The sequence below is a fragment of the Mya arenaria genome, chromosome 2, assembly GCF_026914265.1.
Source record: "Mya arenaria isolate MELC-2E11 chromosome 2, ASM2691426v1".
NCBI lineage: Eukaryota > Metazoa > Mollusca > Bivalvia > Myida > Myidae > Mya > Mya arenaria.
This window is the reverse complement of record NC_069123.1, coordinates 26480984-26493376: the sequence shown is the minus strand read 5'-3', so window position 1 is coordinate 26493376 and position 12393 is coordinate 26480984. Positions and strand designations below refer to the sequence as shown.

Here is a 12393-nt window from a genome sequence, read left to right as displayed (position 1 = left end):
AATCATGATAAAAAGCGTTTATGTGTAAAATTACATGATACCCACTCATATTTCAGAAGTTGCAGAATTTTGTTTTCTAGTTAAGGTTTAAACAATCAAACTCAAATTTTGTATTCCAATCACGTGTTAAAAATGGCAGGATATTTTTCTAGTTTAGGTTTTAATAGTCAACCTCAATATTTGTACTCCACTCATATTTAGGAAATGGTAGGGTATTATTCTAGTTAAAGCTTGACTAATCGAACTCAATATTTGAACTCCACTCATATTTTAGAAATGGCAGGATATTTTTCTAGTTAAGGCATTACCAATCAAACTGAAGATGTATGCAAGTAGGCATCTGAGAGTTATTAATTATAAACAAAAACATATTTATTGATATTTTTGCTTATAGATATTTTTTCTAAAAATAGAGTTTTCTTGATAAGCCTTATTTTCCAAAATGAAAAATTGAGTCATAAGTGTTCTGCAAAAACTTGAGCCTTATTGGGCCATAACTCAATTTTTGCTTGAGTTACGCCCCTTTGCCTATTGAGAAAAACTAACGAGGGAAGCGGTGCTCTTTTATTTGTCATGGCATCAATAGGAAATGAAGTAGTTCTTTTTGGGAATTTTAGATAGAAAAGTAAACTTTATTTTCATAAGTCCGGTTTACTGATGTTTTGTCTGTGGTATGTATAGAGATTGGGAATTATGATAGCCGAGCTCCAATTTCTCGAAACATGGGTAAAAGCCCAAAAATAATTGATTTAAGAACATTTATTTATGATTATTGTAATAAGTGTTTTCTCCCATACTTATTGAAAGCTGCACTTTTACAGATTAAACGTTTTGCCAACATTTTTATTTTTTTTGTCTCGGAACGAGCCAATTTTTGCGAAAATGCATGGACGCCTGTAATAAAAGACTGCTGACAAATATTGGATCGCAGATTTTTATATTTAAGTTCAAAAATCGATGTTTTATGCGGAAATATAAAAATCTGCGAACTGATTTTTGTCAGCAATTTTTTATCATTGATTAGCAGATATTTACGCAAAAATTTGCTCTTTTCAGGACAAAAAATAAAAAAAAGTTGTAAAAACGGTATATCTGTGGGAGAGCAGCTTTAAAGGGAGAATATAACACAAATTAAATACTCCAACACGAAATTAATGTCCTATTATTATTGACTTAACCTTGTTACAGTGGGAAGTGTTGATTGATTTGAAAATATTTATGTGAGAACGCATGTTCTACTTCTTTAGCAATCTACATGCCGGTATGATTATTTTCTGAGTGAATAAATATAGTATCATTATGTTCAGGGTTGTTTTTACCTTTTTTAACAATAATAACGAAAGACAAGTATCACTTTACACTTATTTAGTTGAAAAAAAAAGTTGAGGTATTGTGATGGCTTGTTTCGTCATCAACCACGTTGTCGTTGAAACCATATAACGAATAATCCTAAGCGCGCACTCGGCAAGTACCGGAGAATTACGACAATTCAGATCGGCGATCCTCGGTATTTTTCGAGACTACTGACATATGGCAAGTATAATTAGCAATTCATATTTTTATTATTGTATGTTATCACGGACGTATTACATTTTATCTGTTTATTTAGTCTGTGTTGGATCTTTCACGATATTCACAAGAAAGTTCACATGTTTGATGTGACAAAAATATATATAGTTTCCCCTTTTAAATCCCCCGCCACGGTGTGGGGAGGGGATATTAAAAGGAAAGCACATCGTCCTTCCGTCAGTCTCTGTCCGTAAAATTTTGTGTCCGGATTATAACTAACTCACAAATTTCGGTAGCCGGTCGCGCCAACGCTCGATGTCGGGATAGCGTCACTATTGGAGGCGGTTTTGTCGTCTACGTATAAAGTGACATAAGACAACCAAGCACGTTTCCCTAGGCGCTTAGCAGTCTTCAAGGAGACGGGGAGGGGATTATAGGAATGCACTTCGTTCGAACGTCTGTCAGTCTGTCCGTAACATTTCGTGTCCGGGCTATAACTTATGCATTGGTGGATTACCATACAAATCGGTACAACTGTTGTCGTCATTAAGACAATGTGCAGTGACCTTGACCCGGGTCCAAAGGTCAAGGTCACACCATACATTTTGATTCAGAGTACACATGCTCGTGTCCGCGCTATAGCTTTTTTATTCAGTGATGGATTGCCATATAACATGATACAAAAGTTCTACTCATTAAGACAATGTGCAGTGATGTTGATCCGGGACCTTATTAATATTATGTTTCGTCAAGTTTGGTTTTTCGGATAAAAGTCTGGTGCAGACAATAACTCTAGAGTAATGCCCCTTTTACGTTTTTGTTTTTGTTTTGTCAGCCATTAACTTTCCAATATTTTGTCCACTCATGATGCAACTTCGTGACAGTGTTTGTTGTGCCTCTGCCAAGTTCGTTCGTGGTGGGAATTACGTCAGTAACGCCCAGAGTTATGCATGGTTTACTTATTATTGTTTAGGGTTAGTAGTATCGGACAAATTTTCATTTTTCTACAAAGTGTTGCATCTTGTTATTACAATTGTTTTGACTCAATGATTGGCTTTCCATGCGACACATTCAATTCCTTGAGAGTCTATTTTCTAAGATTTATCAAATTGGGTCAATCGTAAAACATCTAATAAGTTTCAAGGTTATTTCAAACTTAGTGCAATTTTACTACTGTTGTATAAAAGCGAAATAATGCAAACCCAAAGTAAAGGGAAAATCAATGTATCAATGAACAACACGCTGCAATTAATTAAAAAGCTATCAATTAATTATCTAATCACTCTCCAATGATGTGTATCACTCCGACCCAGTTGGTAGAGCAGATGGCCGTGACACCGAGGGTGAGGTGTGAAAAGCTGACACCGCCATGCCGCTTGCCCACGCGTGGTTCCAACTGAGGCGTCCCGTTTACATCCTTCCGCCAAACACGCAGCTGCTATTAGATATATTGGCTCGTTATTGGAAAATATTTTCATTGCAGAAATAATATTGATATCGAAAATCCATATCATCGGATATTGCGAGCATTCGTCATGGCATTCTTCAATCGCTTTAACCTCTACGATGACCTATACAACCACGAGCAGAAGCTTCTACGAGCCTGTCGCCAGATCGAGGTTCTCAACAAGTGTCTGAAGGATCTCGTAGGACGTTACGTCATCGTGAAAGATTGCGACGTCATCAGCCATTCACACATGCTGAAATATCGCATGTCTATTGTCCAAGGGGTTTTGGAGATGTACATCCGGTTCGCTCAGCGGAAGAAGCGCGTGGTTATGCGACTGCGTTCGGCGCTCTACGGTGAAGCCAATCCTGAGGCAGACGACAGCGATGAAAGCGACAGCGAAAGCAATGAATCAAGCGACCACGATGAAAGCGACAATGATAGCGATGAATCAAGAGACCATGATGAAGGCGACATCGATAGCGATGACTTAAGTGACCATGATGGAAGCGATGGCGAGGCAGATGAAAACGAGAATGCAGACTTGTAAATGCCAAGCCGGATATTATACAAGACAAAACAAATGGCTCTTTTAAGAGCCAAGAATATCTACGAAAGAAAATCTTACTAATTGTCAAAAAACAATCCAAACAATTTCAACAAGAACCCAATCAATTAACCAAAAGTATTCACCTGAACAAATTCCCTGGCTGCACCCCCTCTAATAACTGTTAATATATCGAAAAAGAGCCCCAGCTCCCACAAGGAACATCATTTCATGTTTACATTTATTCTGACCGCTTATTATGCATTCGATTAATTTTATTTTTCTAACCAGAACATAATAAATTTACCAAAAATAAGTTCAATATTACAACTACAATGTTACAAATCTGACTCGATTGTCACAAATGGGTGTCTTAAAACTTCCAAATTTATCACAGATTTACTTCTATTATATAATAGTGCTGGACAATTTGGCTTTCAAACGAATACATCTAGAATAGATTGCATTTTTATTTTTCTGAATGCAATTATAAATAAGGTTCTTGATTTTAGAGAAACGTTTTGTGTTTTATCTATTACGAGCGTTGTTATACAAAATTGACATATATATGTATATATTTCAATTGGCAAAAGATACTTTCACAAAACATTTATTGTAAAATGGTAAAAACCCTAAAATTTATGTATTCTTCTATACGGAAATGTGTACGTACATTACTCTCAATTCATGGACTCACGTATAGGCCTGAAACAAGGGGACATCAGTTCTCCGTTGTCATTTATGGTGTTCGTGATAGATTAAATTGACAATATTGATGCTAATACAGACACCTATATACTATCTATTCCTCTATGGCTACAGCTATCTCCATCATCTTTACAAACTGATATTAAACTATTTCGCAATATTTGTAAGTTAAAAATTAATACGTCATTTTTTTAAAAGGACGCAAAACATTGAAGGGTTTCTATTTATATGGCATGAGCTAGAGGCATTTAATTCGTTTAGATATTTGATGATTTACCTTTTCAAAAATGGCACCTGGTTAAAAAGCCAAAAAGCTGCAGTTCACTATGGTTGATTTGAACACATTGTTTTCAATATTAAACAATGTTGAACTGCCGTTTCTCAAAAATAAAAATATTTGATAAATGTAGGACAGACGATTCAAGTGTATGAAACATCTTTAATTTTTGAAAGTAATACATTCGGAACATTTGAGTGCAAGGATCGTGAACTTGTACACACAATTTGAGACACATTCTTCGTGTAAATAAGTTCCCTTATGTATCCATTGTTTTTTATTATTAAATTTTTGGTCGACAATAAATGCCTTATTTAAAAAGTGGTATATTATATAAGAAAATGTTTAACGAAAAAGAATATAACTGTTAGTATTGTCTTAAGTTAAATATGTAACTGTATCTATAAAACATACATTAAGCGACTAACAATAATGAATTATTTTTATTACGATCTGATTGATTTACAAACATACGAACAATAAATGTAAATTTTTTTTTTTTAATGACTATAAAAAACCTTAAGTGCATTCAATAGATACCTTAAGTGCATTCAATAGATACTTTGATTATATGTTTTATCTTTTTTGATGTATATCTTTATTACATGTGGCATTGTTGCTTTTAAGATCTAATTAACGGACTGTTATACTTTAGCAGTTCCAAAGAGAAAAAAAGTCCACTTATCTTTCCACACTGTATGGAGAATTAGAAAAAAAATACCACTGATGTTTTTCTTGAAAAATATAGAACGATTCATGAAAAGCAAATGATTTATTATTCAATGATGGAAAACTCTTTACGGATTGAATTACGTACATAAATCAATATTATTAAAGAGGCACAGATATAAGTTAATGTAAAAAATATATATTTAAGTTGAATGCGTTATTATTATTGAATCAACCTATAGTGTGCTCCTTTAAGATATTATTCTACGTTTATAATAATGCTAATGACCCTGCCTTTATGCATTTGAAATAAAATTATGAATTATTTTAGTAAATGACTGAAATGGAATTTTCGCCAATACTCATTAAGGAATACACAATAAAGTAAAGTAAATATTGAAAAGCTCTTCTCAAGTCGTTGAAGATGTCTGTAGAACGTGTCAAAGCCGAATATCAAGCTGTTACCCGGTCGAACAACAATAATAATTAAGTAAATAGGACGCTCTATGACATAATTATTAGTAGACTGGTATTGATTATCGGCAATTAATGAATGGTCAGTAATATTGATAAGCTGTCAAATGTCTTAGCAAGTCGACGCGAGCAAATAATTAGAACCATTTGGATACTACAATACTGCGACATGTTTGTTTGGTTTGAGATCGTTAATATTTTTGTATTTAAAGTATCAACGTTTGCCCATGATCATCATTCTAATATTTGTTACAGACAAGGAATCAATGATAAAAACTGTTGCTATAAATTACTTAATATTAAATGCTGGATTGAAGTCTGTTGTTATAGCACATGCTACAAGTATTTAGTGTACGAAGCCATTGAATTTGACAATTATATTCAGCTCCTTCAACGTTATATTTCGTAAAAGGAATACTATATTTCTGTGAGATACACGTATTTTTCGTCAGGGTGTTATCCTCGTGCACAGGAAGTCCTTACAACCGGAAGTGACGATGGGTATGGAAAAGTTCAGCATGTACGCTCAGTTGTATGAGAGTCAGAGACGGTTCCAACGCGCATGCGAGCAGATCACGCACCTGAACGGTAAACTCGAGGAACTCAACTCCCGGTACGACCGGGCCAGGGACGCCAGCGATAGGTTCTTCCGGTACAACCTGCGCATGTGCATACTTGTTGTTGAGGGAATCGTGAAGAAATATTGCCAGTACGCATGTCTGAAGAAGAACGAGGTTTTAGACTTAAGGTTTAAGCTGTACAATGAGTGTCCGGACGAAGGGGAGACGGTGTATGGAGCTATTGATGATGACGAGGATGATTTTGATGAAGAGGTGGAAACGGGGACATCGGAGTGACTGATATGCTTAAGCCTTACTAGAAAGATCTAAATGAAATCATGTTCCTTAAATAAGGGCGACAGGAAGTACTCATACTTCCGACATCCGCTTCGTCTAGCGGGATGAATGGAATACAGTGAGTCCCGAAGTGACATAAAAGACGTTTTGACACATACCAGACTAAGTATTTTCAGGTATGCAACATTTTCGATGTTATAGAAGCGCAGCACTTGAACTGTCAGCCATTCGAAAGACTGATCTATGATGGAGAAAATGGGGGATCTAACCAGGAATTGGACACATGGAAACTACAAAAGCCGGCACTCGTTTGGCCGAGAGGACAAAGATGAAAGCAGCATTGACATTGATGGAACTAAATGGACCATTCTAAGACGACGAAGAGCTAAATAGGCAAAATGCACATGTTAACGACCACATTCGAATTGGACATGTATTGTTATGTGGATGGAATATGACATAAACTCGACATACAAGTGTGTTAATGATGTGAATTAATCTATTAATACAGATGTGGATGTACATTTTCTGCTCAAAACGAGTACGTTTCTTTTCTGCTCAAACAAACTCTAACATTAGATTTATATGATGATAATTATCTGACTATAATTATATAATTAATTGTAAAATAATATTTAATTATTGCTGTACATTTGTATTTCCAATTTTTATATACCAGGAATAAACGCGTAATGAATCGTAATAAAATATCATCAGTTTGAATATTCATTGTTTATTTGATATACAACATAGAAAGTGATGGTTACAATGAGGCTGAAGAGGATTTAATCGATTTCAACTATACAATGTGATATCATGCAGATACATGTCAAATTATAAAACATTATGCAGATGCATGCTAAATGATAAGATGCATGCCAAATGATAAGACATTATGCAGATACATTCCAAATGATAAGGCATCATGCAGATGCATGCTAAATGATTAAACATCGTGCAGATACATGCCAAAATGATAAGGTATCATGCAGATACATGCCAAATGATAAGGCATCATTCAGACACATGCCAAATTATAAGGCATCGAGCCGGTACATGCCAAATGATAAGGAATCATGCATATTCATGCCAAATGATAAGGCATCAAGCAGGTTCATGCCGAATGATAAGGCATCATACAGATGCATGCCAAATGATAAGACATCATGTAGATTCATGCCAAACGATAAGGCATCAAGCAGGTACATACCTAATGATAAGGCATCATGCAGACACATGCCAAATGATAAGGCATCATGCAGATGCATGCCAAATGATAAGGCATCAAGCAGGTACATGCCAAATGATAAAGCATCTTGCAGGTACAATACACATGACTAGGAACAAATAATTAAACATAATGCAGGTTCATAACAAATAATTAGGCACAAATGATTAAGCACAATGAGGTTGCATGACAAATGATTTGACATAATGCAGGTTTATAACAAATAATGTTTGATCAAGCAGGCTCACAAATAATGTAAGATCAAGCAGGATGACAAATGATTTGGGTCATGCAGAGTTGTGACAAATGATGTCAGAGTATGCAGGATGACAACAGGATGTACCAGTCTTTTTTTGCTAGTTTACACAAGCAAAATGCATCTTAAAGATGAAAGGAAAATTGAAAGCTACTTCAGTTAAGCACAATTTCCTACACTTTCTGTGAAAATAATAACATTCATGTTAATGTGTGCCCTTTTCCCACTTAGAACACTGACCCTTTTCTGCAAAACCCTGCCCTTTTTATTCCTGTCTTAAACACGGTCAATTCAATTTCTAGCATAACGTAGGTATTTTATTCATACTTGTTTTATAGATAAACGAAATAACTTTCATGTATTGAAAAAATAGTCATACGAAAGAAATCACAAATAAAACTGTTATTTATGCGGAACCATTCAAGACCATAAAGAAGCAAAAAAGCAGAAAAAAACATTTTCTACTTGTTTTGCAGTTTACAAACCGGTATGATTTTCTTCGGAGTGAATATATATATATATATATATATATATATATATATATATATATATATATATATATATATATATATATATATATATATATATATTATATATATATATATATATATATATATATATATATATATATATATATACTATATATATACATAAAATCATTATGTTCATGTTGATAAAACAAACAATGGTAACTTTTGTTCTCCCTTATTTGCTCGTTTTTCGAAAACAAAGAGAACTATATTGTTCCCGTCGGTCTCGCATATTAAGTTATTGCCTTGATAACCTACTTGTACAGACAATGCCCTTATTATGCATTCGTGGGGTTACTTGGTGAGGTTGCGTAAATCGCCTCAGTAGCTCCAGAGTAATGCCCCATTTAGATGAAGACAACTTATTTTTATCCAATTATAATGAAACATGTAATACTTTGTTGGTATAATGTTTCGTCAATTTTTTTTTGAATAAATCGCCAAAGTCATTTAATGGTTATGTCCCTTTAACATTAAGAATAAGTCTTTGGCAGACAATAACTTCTCTATCCAATCATGGTAAAACTTGATGACAGTGTTTGTATGTCCGGTTAACATGGTTCATGTTACTCAATATTGTTCAAGGTTAGAAATATCGGACAAATTCTCATTTTACTACAAAGTGTTGCACCTTTCCAGGCGACACATACAAGTCTGTGGAAGTCTAGTTTCAAAGATGTATTGAATTGGGTCAGTCGTTAAACCGCTCAAAAACCTAAGAAGTGAACAACTCGCAATGTTAAAAATTTGATTCTATTGTCACACAGAAATCCATCATGGTTATTATTCTTAACTTAATGTTCAAGGCTTTAAGGTTATTCAAACTGTGTGCACTTTTACTACTACATGTATTATAAAAAAGCGAAACAATGTAAATCCAAAGTAAAAGGAAAATCAATTTATCAATGAACAACGCGGTGTAATTAATTAAAAAGCTATCAATTAATTATCTAATCACTCACCAATGATGTGTATCACTACAACCCAAGCCGTAGGGAGCAGATGGCCGTGACACCTAGGGTGAGGTGTAAATAGCTGACACCGCCATGCCGCTTGCCCACGTGTGGAATTGAGCCGCCCAGATTACACCCTTTCGCCAAACGCGCTTACTAGTAAATATATTAACTCGTTGTCGGAAAATTATGTCATTGCATTTGTTGCAGAATTAATATCAATATCGAAAATCCGTATCATCGGATATTGCGAGCATTAGTCATGGCATTCTTTGATCGCTTTAACCTCTATGATGACCTATACAGCCACGAGCAGAAGCTTCTACGAGCCTGTAGCCAGATCGAGGTTCTCAGCAAGCGTCTGAAGGATCTCATGAAACGTTACGTCATTGTGAAAGATTGCGACGTCATCAGCCATTCTCACATGCTGAAATATCGCATGTCTATTGTCCAAGGGGTTTTGGAGATGTACATCCGGTTCGCTCAGCGGAAGAAGCGCGTGGTTATGCGAATGCGTTCGGCTCTCTACGGTGAAGCCAATCCTGAGGCAGACGACAGCGATGAAAGCGACAGCGAAAGCAATGAATCAAGCGACCACGATGAAAGCGACAATGATAGCGATGAATCAAGAGACCATGATGAAGGCGACATCGATAGCGATGACTTAAGTGACCATGATGGAAGCGATGGCGAGGCAGATGAACACGAGAATGCAGACTTGTAAATGCCAAGCCGGAGATTATACAAGGCAAAACAAATGGCTCTTTTAAGAGCCAAGAATATCTACGAACGAAAATCTTACAAATTGTCAAAAAACAATCCAAACAATTTCAACAAGAACCCAATGAATTAACCAAAAGTATTCACCTGAACAAATTCCCTGGCTGCAGCCCCTCTAATAACTGTTAATATATCGAAAAAGAGCCCCAGCTCCCACAAGGAACATCATTTCATGTTTACATTTATTCTGACCGCTTATTATACATTCGATTAATTTTATTTTTCTAACCAGAACATAATAAATTTACCAAAAATTAGTTCAATATTACAACTACAATGTTACAAATCTGACTCGATTGTCACAAATGGGTGTCTTAAAACTTCCAAATTTATCACAGATTTACTTCTATTATATAATAGTGCTGGACAATTTGGCTTTCAAACGAATACATCTAGAATAGATTGCATTTTTATTTTTCTGAATGCAATTATAAATAAGGTTCTTGATTTTAGAGAAACAAATGTTTTGTGTTTTATCTATTACGAGCGTTGTTATACAAAATTGACATATATATGTATATATTTCAATTGGCAAAAGATACTTTCACAAAACATTCATTGTAAAATGGTGAAAGCCCTAAAATTTATGTATTCTTCTATACGGAAATGTGTACGTACATTACTCTCAGTTCATGGACTCATGTATAGGCCTAAAAAAAGGGGACACCAGTTCTCCGTTGTCATTTATGGTGTCCGTGATAGATTAAATTGACAATATTGATGCTAATATAGACACCTATATACTATCTATTCCTCTATGGCTACAGCTATCTCCATCATCTTTACAAACTGATATTAAACTATTTCGCAATATTTGTAAGTTAAAAATTAATACGTCATTTTTTTAAAAGGACGCAAAACATTGAAGGGTTTCTATTTATATGGCATGAGCTAGGGGCATTTAATTCGTTTAGATATTTGATGATTTACCTTTTCAAAAATGGCACCTGGTTAAAAAGCCAAAAAGCTGCAGTTCACTATGGTTGATTTGAACACATTGTTTTCAATATTAAACAATGTTGAACTTCCGTTTCTCAAAAATAAAAATATTTGATAAATGTAGGACAGACGATTCAAGTGTATCAAACATCTTTAATTTTTGAAAGTAATACATTCGGAACATTTGAGTGCAAGGATCGTGAACTTGTACACACAATTTGAGACACATTCTTCGTGTAAATAAGTTCCCTTATATATCCATTGTTTTTTATTATTAAATTTTTGGTCGACAATAAATGCCTTATTTAAAAAGTGGTATATTATATAAGAAAATGTTTAACGAAAAAGAATATAACTGTTAATATTGTCTTAAGTTAAATATGTTACTGTATCTATAAAACATACCTAAAGCGACTAACAATATTGAATTATTTTTATTACGATCTGATTGCTTTACAAACATACGAACAATAAATGTAAATTATTACTTTTTTAATGACTATAAAAAAACCTTAAGTGCATTCAATAGATACTTTGATTATATGTTTTATCTTTTTTTATGTATTTCTTTATTACATGTGGCATTGTTGCTTTTAAGATCTAATAAATGGACTGTTATACTTTATCAGTTCCAAAAAGAAAAAAAAGTCCACTTATCTTTCCACACTGTATGGAGAATTAGAAAAAAATACCACTGATGTTTTTCTTGAAAAAAATAGAACGATTCATGAAAAGCAAAAGATTTATTAATCAATGATGGAAAACTCTATACGAATTGAATTATGTACATAAATCAATATTATTAAAGAGGCACAGATATAAGTTAATGTAAAAATATATATGAAAGTTGAATGCGTTATTATTATTGAATCAACCTATAGTGTGCTCCTTTAAGATATTATTCTAGGTTTATAATAATGCTAATGACCCTGCCTTTATGCATTTGAAATAAAATTATGAATTATTTTAGTAAATGACTGAAATGGAATTTTCGCCAATAATGAAACACTCATTAAGGAATACACAATAAAGTAAAGTAAATATTGAAAAGCTCGTCTCAAGTCGTTGAAGATGTCTGTAGAACGTGTCAAAGCCGAAAATCAAGCTGTTACCTGGTCGAACAACAATAATAATTAAGTCAATAGGACGCTCTATGACATAATTATTAGTAGACTGGTATTGATTATCGGCAATTAATGAATGGTCAGTAATATTGATA

General features: G+C 34.1%; 2 protein-coding genes across 2 annotated transcripts; both read left to right on the top strand.

Annotated features, from left to right (window-relative positions):
* The first annotated feature begins 3044 nt into the window (after positions 1-3044).
* On the top strand, positions 3045-3506 carry LOC128214026 (acidic leucine-rich nuclear phosphoprotein 32 family member B-like). The gene has a single exon (XM_052920244.1). The coding sequence runs from the start codon at positions 3045-3047 to the stop codon at positions 3504-3506; it is 462 nt and encodes a 153-aa protein (XP_052776204.1).
* Positions 3507-9717: 6211 nt separating this feature from the next.
* Positions 9718-10179, top strand: LOC128214022 (acidic leucine-rich nuclear phosphoprotein 32 family member B-like). The gene has a single exon (XM_052920231.1). The coding sequence runs from the start codon at positions 9718-9720 to the stop codon at positions 10177-10179; it is 462 nt and encodes a 153-aa protein (XP_052776191.1).
* Positions 10180-12393: the final 2214 nt, after the last annotated feature.

Excerpts from the sequence above, each read along its gene's own strand:
- LOC128214022 (XM_052920231.1), top strand. The coding sequence starts at position 9,718 with ATGGCATTCTTTGATCGCTTTAACCTCTATGATGACCTATACAGCCAC.
- LOC128214026 (XM_052920244.1), top strand. The coding sequence starts at position 3,045 with ATGGCATTCTTCAATCGCTTTAACCTCTACGATGACCTATACAACCAC.